The sequence below is a fragment of the Boleophthalmus pectinirostris genome, unplaced genomic scaffold (assembly GCF_026225935.1).
Source record: "Boleophthalmus pectinirostris isolate CB_2022bp ecotype Guang Dong unplaced genomic scaffold, ASM2622593v1 HiC_scaffold_7, whole genome shotgun sequence".
Lineage (NCBI taxonomy): Eukaryota > Metazoa > Chordata > Actinopteri > Gobiiformes > Gobiidae > Boleophthalmus > Boleophthalmus pectinirostris.
Window position 1 is genome coordinate 19,699,071 of NW_026571473.1, and position 14,304 is coordinate 19,713,374.

Below are 14,304 nucleotides of genomic sequence, written 5' to 3' on the forward strand. Positions count from 1 at the left end.
TGAGGAGTTAACATTCTAACATGGCTAAAAGCTTAAAGAGTCCATTTTGCTCAATAGAGGACCCTTAACCGCTCTGCCGTGATACATAATGTCATCATACCAACAAAATCCGAAATTGGTTATTGAGGTTTACAAACTGATTTTAAACACAAAAGTGAACCAAATAAGCTGTATTTAGAGAGTTGTGAAAGTGACTCGAGCAAGGACTCAACTCCACAATTACGGTATTTGTTTGTCCAGTAAAAGGAGGGGAAAGGGAGTAAGATTGTGGCAAACAGGTCAGCGATCAAACCCAGTCTCTTTTCTACTCCCATCTCTGTTTCCATCTCTCCATTTTCCTCTTGTTTTTATTTTCCCTCCCTGCCTCTTTCTCTCCCTCTCTCTCCTCATCTCTTTCTCCCGTTCACTGCGCTCTGGCCATGCTGATGATTGACGGCCCGAGGGTTTTAATGGGCACTGGAGAGCTGGAGCTGAGGTCGGGGTTGTCATGGCAACACGGAGAAGGGGCCCTTTTGCTGCTGCCGCTTCACCTGAGACACACGCACACAAGCACACACGCGCATCCAAGCCACGCGTAGTTACATGTCAGTACCACTTCTTTCATTGAGTCCTGTGTACTCTCTCTCCTTTTGTCTTCTGAATCCTGTCTCTACACTGATCATGGTACATAATGCTTTCTGATGCTCCACAGCTGCTCAAGCTTGTGTTGTGTGTGCACAAATATACACCACTTAACATCCTATTATTTCTTCAGCCCGATGTTCAATAATAGCTCACAGTCAAAACGCTTAATTGGGTCTATTTGAGGTCAGCAGTGTCTCTGAGAAAAGTTGCTCCTTCTTCTTCAACTGTCTGACATAGACCGTGTCCCTAGGATGAACCAGCACCCACACATGCAAACATAGCCCCTGGGTTTTAGCATAATCTGGCAAAATGTTCAGAGCTATTGTGCTTAAATGTGCAATTTTACATTTGAAGGATAGATAGGATGATAGTAACAAATATTTTATAGTTTTGGTATTGCTATGTATCAGAAAATGCCTAGTCGAGGGCTAGATCTTTCTTGAGTGCTTCTCCTTGGCTTGTAACTCTACCAGTGTTTAAAGTGCAATATATTCCTACTGACAGTGTTACTATAAATGATTGATAATGTTTAAGGCCACTGACACAATAATATCATGATATCAGTTTCTAAATTAACTATATATTTAACAAGAGCTGCAATATAAAATGGTGCAAATTGAATAACTTGTTTCATCCTCTACAGGTTAAATGACAACTTATTACAAAAGTCCCTGATTAAACTTAAATTTTGAACAGATTTTATGTGGCTATATATTAAGTATTTTTGTCTTTCGTGTATTGCATGATAGTATGTATGAAAGTAAAAGAAGCAACAAGTGACTTATTTTCTTTATGGTTCGAACAACTAACAATCATGATTCTGTCAAACATGCAAAATAATCAAAATAACATTCATATTAACAGAAAAGTTGCCTATTATGCCTGATGCCTTTTTTTTCATGGCTTGTGAAATTTTTGTGAATAAATTAAATTTGTTATCCTGATCTCTAACATGTATTTCCCAAGAGTGTGCACCAAAAGCATCATGAGAATACAAAACATCTTTGACCTTGCTGGGTTATGTCAGTGTTTGGCGGATTAAGGTTAATAACAGATATTAATAAAATAAACATAGTACTTGACTGTAAAGGTATTTAATTTGTTTTTATGTCACTCATAGCACAGCCAAAAAGAAAGGCATTTTAACTCCTACCTGTCATGGTATCCTGTTATACCTATCTACTATATAAAGTTTTAAACTGTCCTATTTTAGATGATACTATAGGCAAATAATATTTAATAGAGGTTGGGACAGGTAGAAATACTTTTGTTATTATGAAGAATGTTGTTTTGCATTGAGTTTTATTGTCTAGTCATCAAAAGAAATGATTGGGCTAAGCATTTGTGAACTTACCTTTTGGATATTTTTTATGAAAATGAAAATGTAGCCAATGGGGATAATTATTTCGTATTGACAGTATCACATTTTAGAATCTGAAAACCTCCATCTAAGTCCATATTGCTGTATACCATAAACATATAGTCTATAAGTCTTAATCTCTAAACAGACTGATATTATATACCTCCTATGCGCACACATTTTGCCTCCTCCGCTGGACTGTTCTCCGCTCACTGACCTGTCGCTGCCCTTTCAAAGAGCACTCCGTCTGTGTTATTTACCAGGCCTGTTTGTATAAATGTCTGTCTCGATCTGGCCGTGTGAGTCCAGTGGATATGTTCATGTCCACACTGCAGTCCTCAGATTCACGCCTTGTTACCCATGTGGCCATGTAGTGTGTGTGTATGGGTGCAGGGATGTTTGTGGAAGTCTATGGCAGTGCATTTGGATCATGCCACACTCCCTTACATTCTATGTAAGTGAGTGCCTGAGCCAGTCATAGAGGGATGGTTCAGAAATGATTAGAGGGTGGGGAAGACCAAACATAACATTTTGTGGAGACATTGCTTTGAGTAGATTTTGAATACTATTTGAGATTGTTGGATGCTGAGATTTAACAAATGTGCTTTTTCTTGGATAACTTTTGCCAAACACATCTGATTGGTCAGTAAACACAGCAAAATTCTTACAATGTAATTTTGTAATTAATAAGCTCATTTATAGTTTCATTTACAAATTTTCCTTTCATTAAAATGTCAACATACTGTATACTAATTAGTTAATGCCATATAAGATTGTGTGCTTTCTAATTACCTGTATGCATTGTAGTTTATCATTCATAATTTTCTATTTTTGGCAACAGTGTTAATTCATGGTGCCTTTTTTTTTTATTTATCACCTCATCAAATAATGAATGGATTCTACATTCTACATTTTATTTCATTTGTTTTCATGATGCCCTGACTAAAGTATAACCAATACCGGTGCTAACTTGACTGCCTCTAACGAAAACCAGAGCTCTGAACTGCACATCTGTCTCCTCCTGATGTTGAAAACCATGATAATTGAGTAGAAAAATGAAGGATTTGTTGCCAGGAATACATTTAGGAGACATGCTTAGACCAGGACAGAGCTGAAGATGATGTAACACATTTATATTCTTCCATCCATCAATATAACACGAGCACTTTATGATTGATATTTGTATCGATGTTACTGTAGCTCAGAGGTTTGTGGTTTCGGTCTAGACTTGGCAAATCGGACCAAAGCGTGTGTTATGAGTTGGAGGCGTGCTGTGATTCTGTCAGACTCTCATTGTTCATATCCTTATGGCTGTGGAGCAGTGACAGCTTCTTGCCCTGTTTTAGCATGCAGCCTGCTCTATAAAAGGCTCTATCGATTTGTCTGTCTGTTGTGGTCGGGCACTGAATAGTATAAACTAGTTCCTGTGTAAGCCTTAACTTTCAGCTGTGTCTATCATGAAAAAACAGTGACGACAGTGGTATCCTTTTATTTGATTTGGTAGTTCGGTTTAAGATCATCAGATTTATTATTGTTCATTATCTTGTATTACTACCACCACCTATCTTGTGTAACTACTTGACATGAGTTATTGCTTGGGTAAAGCTTGAATAAAAGTAACCAATTCTCTCTCTGTTGTAAGTTTATAATGAGCTTTTTATACTTTTGGTCTCTGTTACTATGTCTACTACTACTTTTACAATAGGACTATGGCCACTGGCTACTACTAAGTACTACAAACATTTAATACTATTATTTGACCGTTAGTGTTCTAATATTGGTGGAACACCTTTTAATGATTTCTTTATTGTTTAAAATGATCTATTTTTAAAACCAGTTATTTTAACTATTCTTATATTGTTCTGAAGATGTTTTGATCCTTTGCATGAAGATATCAAGTTATAAGTGTTGTTTTTGTTTGTTATTGCAGAGTGCGGCCGCTGCCCCCAGTCCAGTGATGGGCAACATGCCACCCAATGATGGTATGCCAGGAGGACCAATGCCCCCAGGCTTCTTTCAAGTAAGATCCTCTCTCACTCTCACACCATCCCCTCACCCCTCTGTAAGCGCTAAGCCAACCCCTCTGTCTCCTCCTCCTTTTTTAGCCTCTTTAGCTGTCTTAATCCTTGTCCAGATGTGTTCAGCTCTCTCCGCCCCATATGTCCAGGCCCGCTAACTGCTGCTGCTCTCTCCTATGCTCTGAATCTGAGGCTATAATATTCTGTATGCTTACATGCAAATCAACCTGAAAGTATGCTCAAGGATAGAAAAAGCCATCACATTAATATCTCTGACTTTTTATGAATTTACAAACACAAGAGAAACTACAACTCCAATCAGGCTAATGCTACATTCAAGTGCTCTATGTATTTCAATTTAATATAATGTTCCTGGAAATAAACATGTTTATTGGCTATTGGTCTGATCTTGTAGTGTTCACTTTTGATGCAATACATTCCAAAGTGATAAAGTATTTATTTCTACTACTCTAAAATGTATATTTATTTTTTTCAACCTTTTGGCTCTTAAAGATTCACCTTCAATCACTTTAGCCTGCAATAAATACAATGAATATAACTCACAGTGAAAACTCCTAGTCACTACAGATGTACTCTTTCTCTTGTTATCAGATATTAAAATCTTGGTGTAAGAAAATTTTTGATACTTGATACTGATTTCAATTCCACAATAAAAAAAAACGTTTTCTCTTTTTCATACAGTTGAATAAATTTTTAATGCAAAATAAAAGTTCATATTTTTTTATTTATTTTTTTATATTTCTTTGCGGTCTTATACTACGTCTCATATATATCAAGACCTTTCTAAAACTATTCAGGAAAGGTTCAATTTTGTCCTATAAAGGATGCAGTATTGATACCTGCTCAGATTAGTTTTGGTTCAGTTTTTGGATCAATTAGTATGAATTTATTATTATTATTATTTATTTTTTGCATGCCTATACTACATGCAAACCCAGTGATTGTGTTGATAAAGACCATCCTAACAGTGGAGTGATGTGCAGAGGAGTGTTTTCGCTGGTCTGGGTGGCTTCACTAATTCTTCCTGTCATCGCGGCTCTCTGAAGGCTGTCTCTGAGGCTGGCGAGGTCACACACACTTTCTCTATTTTCATCACACATATCCCATCGCCCCCTCCCCTGCCTGTCTCCTCCTGCAAACACGTGCTCATAAAAGCCCTATCTGACACTCTGACACACATTAAACTAGTAACACGTTTGAATATTGAAGGTTTTTAAGTATCTGTGCCCCAATGATTCTCTCCGTACCGCTCCAGGTGAAAACAAAAATGAAGAAAGAATGGCACTTACGAGTACAGTGCTCACACTATCACAAGGAAACTTTCCTTTATGACATTAAAGACGAAAGCTTGTGCTGTATGGCTTATACAAAAGAGAAATATGAAAGACTACTCAGTTTCAAAAATGTTAAAACAGAGTAGAGCAGCAACGTGACAGCAAAAGGGTTTGTAAAGCTGTGCTATTATGCGTTATTCACTCTTGAACTTATCAGGTATTGAAACTTCACTGTTACCATGCACTTGGGAAAAAATCGACACAATTAAATTCAAACATTTTGTGACTGCATTATAATAAAGCAATGACATAATGATTTAAATGTGTAGTTCTGCGTTCCAAGATAACAACTTCTCAAATTTGCATATCGGGCGTTTAGCATACCTGTAATTTGCTGGTCTTTGTCAGTGCAGGTTGATTGACAGCATGTTGTAGAGAGAGGGGTCGCGGGGAATGTAAATGATGTATGAGTAGCGAGGAGGCCAGGGAGAAAGCTATCTGATGGGACTGCGTGAGTAACATGTCTTTCCATAAATAGAGTGTGCCTGGCAGGAGACAGACAGACACAGGCAGGAGAGAGGGGCAGGAGAGAGGGGCAGTACAGAGGGGCAGGACAGAGGGGCAGGACAGAGGGGCAGGAGACTGGGATGGGTGTTTTTCTGCTCTTGTTTTCTTCATTGCTGAGGTCAGCTAATCATGGCAGCAAAGAAAATTAACAGTCAAAAGTGCTTGCATTCTAAAACATTTTTCACCTTATTTATTTATTTATTTTTTACATGTTCATGTGGATAGGCCTCGTAGTTGGAGATAATAACCACAGACCATTTGCATTTTCAAACACAGAGAAATAAAAAGTTTAAAAATATTGTGATACTCTTGACTGTTTGGATAGCAGAATCTTGCTTTAACTACAGTATATACCTTTATATATAATGTATATATCAATTTCTATACTGAAGTGAATAGACATATATTGCATAATAATTTTGCAGATTACACTTGCACTATATGTCTAGATTTTAGGTTATTAATGATCATGATTATTCAAGTTACAGTATAATTGTGAAAAGAAAACTAAGTCCATATACTCATCCTAATAAGTCAATCTTAATGTTAAGTACTATGCTTTTTAACCGACTTTTCATATCACTTTAACTTACTTAACTTTTAATTCTCACACAATAATTCTTTAAACATGTTTATTGATGGAGGTATGTAGACACACATTTCTTTGCTGTGTTGATGACATTTACATCTAGATGATTTATGCTTGCAGCCCACACTAACAGTAGAAGTGGCTGCAGTATTTGCAGCTCCTTTTTACTCTCAGGTGAAGTATGAGAGGAAATTCCCATCTTGAGATTTTACTCATAGTTCTCATCTCAGCGCTGTTGCATTGGAAGTAAGGTCAGTCGATTCATAACTGCAGACATATTTATAGCCTAAACCCTGCTATAGTGCTCTGAATGGATTTTATTTTGTTCAGCAGTATTTCGCAACATCTTTTGGGAGATTTTTCATTCTAAACGTCTCCCTTCTTGCGTGCCTGGCTTCCTTTTCTGTGACATTCCCTCTTCTTCCTTGTCCAAATGCTCTATCCCACTCTAGCACGCACATATTGCTTGGGTGACACATCTTTACTCACCAGCTGTGTTGTGTGCGTGATGCGTTCACGTGCACACTGTTATTGCAGACGTTTGTTTTCCCAGGTGAAATAGTGCGGTAATTAACATAGGTGACCCAGCTCTGTTATTGGCTGTGGCCCTTTGAGAGGTGGATGAGGGTCAAAGCAGAGACATTGGAGAAAGGTGGTCAGGCAAACAGGGCACCCTTCCCCAAGTTTCTCCAATCTGAACCAGGATGATTAGCCCTGTGCAGTAAATGAATGTGATGTTGGAGTATGATTCGATGCACCTGCTTCTGTTGTCCATTTGTGGTGCTTTACTATTTTCCTTTGTACGTTATAGGGTTTTCAACAACCAAGGGACTTCCAAATGTAAATATTTTTTCCATAATTATTGCAACTGCAGTTAAACTTCTGATTTTAGTTTTAAAAGCTAGATTGAGTTTACAGTTCACATTTGAGAACATTTAAATCCTAAACTAATGCAATATCTACATTTCAAAACTTGTTTGAAGGGATCTAAACTACAAAGTAAACTAAGCGTTTTCCATAAAAAGATGGCCCATATTGAGTAAGTTGGCTCCTATAAAGTTAGGGTGTGAAATAAAGTTCCCTAAACGGAAATACAAATAGATCTTTATGTTTAAAGATAATGCCAAATATGCTCAGGTCTTCTCTGGTGTATTTGTCAAATAATGTCTGAGATCTCTCTCGACCTCTGCCTATGCAGTGGCACATCAGGTACTCAGAGGGCCCATTGCACTCCATTAAGAAGCAGTTAGTTTAGGTTAGCCGTCTTTCTTCTAAACTGTGATCACTTCTCGTTCCAAAAAAAGATCCAGAGTCAAGGGCAGTGTGTTTTAGAGCAGGTAATTGCAGCTCTTCAGGGACAACAAGCAAAAAGAGCACAACAAGAGGATTAGGTTTGATTACACATTTAAAGAACAAGCAACCAGATATCAAAGACAAATTTAAGGAGCCGTTCAAAGCCGACACATGGCAGGCACATGGTGAATTAGGGAGACATCTGCTCTGCCTGATTTATTTATCAAAGGTAAGTCTGAGCCCCGGGTTCACAGTGGCCAATGGTCTTTCAGAGATGCAACAGAAATGTGGAGGTAGAGTTCTTCATGAATTAAAGAGTGGCAAATGGTGACTGGAGGATTACTTAATAGGTATATATGATAGTGGAATTGTACGGCCTAGTGTACGCAGATGTTTTAGAAACCTAAGGAAATGCTGAATGTTTTGGATAACCTGGATTTGGAATTTCAGGAAATAGTTGTTTACTTCAAATAGAAACTGGATAGGCTACAAGTACAAATTTAGCTTTCTTAGTTTATTTTATTTAATTTTTTCTGCTTTTTCACCAACTAAATGGTAATATGCTTAATATAGTTCTATTATATAGTTTTACTATTACAAGGTGGTGGGCTTTTTCTTCTATTACAGTTACATAATGTGTACAATGTTTTATAGTTACACAAACATGCTATATTTGTACAGATTCTTTAAAAACTAACAAATCAACTTTACTAAAGTAATATAGTATGTCTCAAATGTGAGGCTTACAGCCTTCTTGGGTTGGCCTGGCCTCTCTGAAATCCTGGGTTGCTGCAGGACAGAAGGATAATTACAGGTTCTTAGTGGTTTTTGGGGCCACGTAACATCAGCTTGCATTGGCCGAACTGTCAGACTCAAGACAAAATAAGATTCCGTTCATTTCCTTAACCAATTTTTAACACATAAGAAAAAAGTTGTGTCTCGCCAAAACTTAAAAAAAATCTCCCCTTCTTCAATTGAGGAAATTGCGCATCTGGAACTATTTTGTTGCCCCTCATTCTTGCATCATTGCTCTGTAACAATGGTTGATCTGCATTTCAGAAGAATACCAAGTGCCTGTCTCACGTAACCCCAGTAGCTTTACAGTAGTTTACACTCATTGACAAGTCACTTTAGATAAACAATGCTTTGAATGTACTCTTTGTCTCCGGTTGGTCATGCCTCATCCCTATCAGTTGCGAATTTACACTGAGTTTTATCTGTTTGTTGGTGTGGCATAAGAACCCCAAACGCACTACATCTACCCCTGTGTGTGCACGTGTCAACTGGAGTGCTCCCCCTTAGCGGCACAGCAGATCACAGATATATAAATCATTTGGTGCCATCCTAACTTGTTTAAACGGCTGTCAGCGTTTCTGTGGCTGTCCTTTGGGAGAACGCGCACTCCTGATAGCACGTTTCCATCTCAGAGGCTGACGTGTTGCCATGCCATATACCGTGAGCAAGCAGGAGCCCCCGCCACTTCTGCCTGCCGCTGCCAACGACACTCTCCCTGGAATGTTAAGGAATGACAATGAGGGAAGGGGGTGCTGCTGTGCCGTTCCTCCTGGCTTTGTTTGTTGTGTTCACTGATGCATTCTGCTTTGTGTTCCTGCTCTCTGTTTGTGTGTGTGTATGTGTGGGCCCTAAAGTTGTAGAGCAGATACACACTGCCCTCTAGTGGTAGTGGATGGTAAAGAGAATGGACAGCTGTATCTGCCCGGTGCCACAACCGTATCTTTCTCTCTATTCCTCTGTTCGTGGTCCATGCAGGCCAGCAATGTAGCTCTTCCTTTAACTGAAATGATTTAGGGGGGTGGTGTTGATGGGTTGGTGGTACTGTGCCAAGCTGTTATCTCCTTAGCTGGGTAGAAAATGATTTTATTAATTGCTTCATTTAACGCTCCCCATGCCCCCTCCTCCTTCTCCCAAGTACACAAATAACACTGCTTGTACTTGCACACACATGCACATGCACACACCAAGAAAGTGACATTTCCAAACTGGCCCGACTTCCACCTCTGTGGCAGTTAAGACGCGCCTCTTCCCTCTTCCTGCAGGGATCCAGAGAGGAAACAGTGTGGCCATAAAGACCATATGCTGGCCCATTCACATGTAATGGCAGGGCCCAGGAAGGCCCAGCCAAAGAAGCCATGCTCCATTATGGCACATTATAGACAAGAGAAGGAGAGGAGTGCTGCTCCTCTCTGTGGGGTGGTATATGGGTTATGTAGGACTAGCTTTTATTTTACTAGTTGGTGTGGCCAAACAATTTTCTTGTGGATTCATTAAATATCGACTTTTTTGTGCAGGTTTGGGCACTGCACCCTTTTCAATGTGAGATTAGATGCCCTAAAAAAATACTTCACTTTCACATTATCCTTTGCATATTTGTGTAAATTGATTCCATATATATACTATATACCTTGCTGTTGATATGCCAATGGGACATATGATTTTTACTAAAATATTGTCCAGTCCATTCATCTAAAACACCTGAAAGGAGGCTGCTTATGCATTTTGGGTGGAGAAACAGAGTGCAGCTGGGTCAGTGCGCCAGGATCCCGCGGGGATATCTTGTTAGAAGTACACACTCTCTCCTTCATTCTCTTTCTCTTTCATTCTCTCTCTCCCTTTCTCGCTCTCTCACTCTCTCTCTCTGTCTCTCTCTTGCTCCCTTTTTCATTGTCTTACTCTTTCTTTTTCTGACACACACACACAAACGGGCTCGGCAGCAACAATAACCTCAGAGGTCAGACGGCACTAGTGCTGCATTAGCCTTGGTGTGAACCTGCTGAGAGACCGAGCGAGGCGGGGCATCTGGTGTTAACCACCCAAAACACACAGCGGCACTGGCACAAGCGTCATCAAATACTGACTGTGTGTACAACTGAACCCACATCTTCTCTGCAGAGATTATTGGCATGCTGAGCAACATGTGGCTGGTTTAAAATGGATTTGTCTCCAAGATGAGCCCACCCCCTTAGGACAATTAGATTAATCATATCGATGTAGCAAGAAATTTAATGGCTATTAATGAATACTACAGTCCAGAGAGATTATTGTAAATCTTGAAAATTTTAATAAATACTGACATTGTATCAAAACATTAAACTTTAGAAAATTAGGAATGTGATTCCAATGCTGCCTCATGCCAAAATGGCCAATGTAGGCTACGATGTTGGTCCTGTATCCTGGTCAGTGGTGGAATGTAAAAAAGTAAAGGTAGTAAAGTACAGTACTCATGTATACATTTTAAGTATTTGTAATTTACTTAAGCACATTTTACAGCCAATACATTTTATTTTTACTTCAGTACATTTGAGAACAGGTATTTGTACTTTCTTCTCCATGCCATTTTTAAACAAGACTGAAAAGTAGCAGTATTTTTTATTCTGGTTTGAAACCTCCTGAAAAGGCTGAGGGATTATTTTTAACATGTTCATTTTAGTGTACAAAATATACAAATAAAAACAGCTAGGGGAAAAATATATTGATTCAGTTTCTACTGAACAAAATTCAACAGAAATCTTTATCAAAATCACTACATTTGAAGTATTATTAGATGCACAAAATATTTTTACTTTTTCCTCTTTAAGTATACTTGTAAATGGATACTTTTACTTAAGTCAAACAAAAAATATCATATTTAAAAATCAACTTTTTTTGCCCTGGCATCTGTACTTTTATTTAAGTAAAAAAAAAATTAGCACTTCTTCCACCACTGATCCTGGTGGAGGGGTTTTCTGCATACAAGATGCACACAAGTAACCAGCTGGTTTCTTAGAATGGGGTGTCTAACTCCATATTAGTCAGCTAAATATGGAGTTAGAAATGACTGTACAGTTTCAACTGTCTCACTTATGAAGATATTACCAGTAGAGATCAACTGATAGGTGATTTTTCATGGCTGATGCCAATACCGTGACTTCTGCTGATAATTTTGGCCCATATGTTGGGCCAATTTTGATCATTTTCCCCAAATTATCAAATTAGAATTGAGAATTAATTCATCTGCAACCTTGTTTTACTACAAATTGTGAGAGCAGTATAGTCACATTTCTGCAGTACACTCTTTAGACGAAAGTGTTCAAATAAAACTTTATGTATATATTTTTCATGCACATTTGGCAGCTTGTTGGGCCAAACAAAGTATCGGTGTCCGCTGCATATTCAAGGCCAATAGCCAATATGCTAAAAAGCAAATATAGGCTTGATATATCAGGCAACCAATATATCGGTCTATCTCTATTTACCATTACTGCTCTGTATGCAGTGTGTTTGTGAAAGATCCTTATAATATTGAGAGCCGTGTTAGACTTCCATTTAGTCAATTAATTGATGCACAAAAGTCTATAGTCTATAGTCTATAGTCCTACTTTCAACTCTACTTTTAGGTTTTTGTTTTATAAATTTTTTGTGTATTGTAATCTCTGTTTGTTTGCAGAATATGGCAATTTAACTCTTTCTCTCTCCCAGGGCCCTCCAGGATCACAGCCTTCTCCACACACACAGCCTCCCCCTCACAATCCAAGTAACCCCATGATGGGCCCTCACGGACAGGTAAGAGCCAAACACGTCCCCTGCACTCCTCAGCTCCCGCCTTATCTGTTCCGCTTCAGCCACAGTTAACTGTACAGAGCAAATGGCTCACGTCCCTTGTTGTGCTAAGGGATAGGACCGGCCGTGTTGCCGATGGTGGATTGGATGAATAATTTAGCTGCACTGGTCCAGCTGTAAGGAGGTGAGGTGCGTCTGGAGGGCCTTCTCTCTGCCTCAGCCCAGCCCTCACCATCCCATAGTCCATCAATAGACCATTAATATTGCAGCATGGCCTGACACAGAGCAGCTTCATGCACAAACATACTACAATACGGTCAAAAGAGGGACATGTATCAATATAAGGACAGATTTATATGTAAAAAGCATTAGGAATATTTTACAGTATTATAATAGAGAAAAGGGATGGATAATCATATAATGATGAGTGTCTAGATCTGTTTTTATTTGATCACTATTTAGTTTTATCACCAGTAGGAGGCATGGGTTGGAAACGTGTGTTTGAGTATAGAGCTGCATTAAATAGCAGTGGCTCATATGATATAATCAAAATAGCAAATCGTCACTGGACCATGATTCAGCCCTATTAATATATGGATTTCCAAAAATGTAATATACTATCTTTTGGATGCCTTCCATTAAAAAAAAAAAAATTCTGGTAATTGCGCTGAACTTTTTTCAAACATTTTTGTTTTCTGTTTTTTAAATTTGATGCTAAAGTAACTGCAACTGCAACATACTCTGTTTTACTCTTTGCATTATTTACTAGTTCAATACAGCATCTTCTGATATGTATATTTTTGTGAACTAGTCCGCCAGACCAGCTGGTAAAACAGCTGTGTGTATTACTACAATAATATCTATATATAGGGGAGCATAACTTGTGATATAGTAGTAATAATATGAAACAAAGTACCTTCCCATGCTGCAATATTGACCTGTCTACCTAACAAAAACAATTAGCCCTTTTCACAATATACTTTTTGTATAAATAAGATGTCTCAGTACTCCTATAAGTCTTGCTTATCAAACTTTGATAGAATTGCCCACAAAAATGAAAGCATCTTAAATTAATTTCTGAAAACGTTTTAGCTCCCCCTGCTGACATGACATAAGTAACTGCTTTGCTTGTGAATAAATCCATTGACATGTTTTCACAGTTAACTTAAACCTCATAGTGTACTGTATTTAAGCACAACCCTGATGCTGTCAAAATCCAACAGTGATCATGTCCTTTACCTGTCCTCTCTGCAGCCGTTCATGTCACCACGATACCCTGGTGGCCCCCGGCCCTCACTTCGAATGCCAAATCAGCCTCCAGGGAGCATCCCTGGGTCACAGCCCCTCCTGCCAAACAGCCTGGACCCCACCAGACCGCAAGGTACTTTAATCTACACTGATTGATATTAATTCTCACTATAATTTATTTATTAATTTAAATCTCTAATTTCAGGACATCCAAACATGGGTGGTCCAATGAGAATGAATCCCCCACGAGGGATGGGAGGCATGGGCCCGCAGGTAAAAAAAGAACATGTAAAAGTAACAAATGCTGGAAAAAATTAAAAAGCTCTACTCTTGATTCTTCCACAAAGTTAGAATTAGCACCTGTGATGTTGGTATTAAACCAACTGAACATGGTTTGTCGGCCTCATAATTCTATATTTAAATGTTACAGTACTTTGATGATTTGCTCTAGTTATTGTGCAGCCTCTTAATGTGGATTCTGATAATCCAGTCTACTTTATCAGAACTCCAGTGACAAACTGATTTTCATCATTGTATGATGCTTAAAAAGTTAACTTTTTGAATATTATGTTTGGTTCTACACCTATCTTCCCTGGGTTGTTTGTTTCCTCATTTAAAGGCAGACACTCTCTGTGCCCTAACCCCCGTATGCCACCACAGCTCGGTCACTTTGGCACTGGCCACTGCAGCAGCTGGTGTGGCATCTGCTTGACAAGTGTAATCGTGTGCTGAACAAAACTCTTCCTCTGAGTG

The 14,304-nt window shown here is 38.6% G+C and overlaps 1 protein-coding gene across 1 annotated transcript in view; it reads left to right on the forward strand.

The window, feature by feature from the left end:
* Positions 1–14,304, forward strand: part of ssbp4 (single stranded DNA binding protein 4) — a 67,775-nt gene that overhangs the window by 48,531 nt on the left and 4,940 nt on the right. The window contains exons 5-8 of the mRNA XM_020940027.2: positions 3,915–4,004; positions 12,223–12,306; positions 13,558–13,684; positions 13,757–13,824. Of these exons, the coding sequence (XP_020795686.1) occupies positions 3,915–4,004; positions 12,223–12,306; positions 13,558–13,684; positions 13,757–13,824 (369 nt within the window). The remainder of the gene's footprint in view (positions 1–3,914; positions 4,005–12,222; positions 12,307–13,557; positions 13,685–13,756; positions 13,825–14,304) is intronic.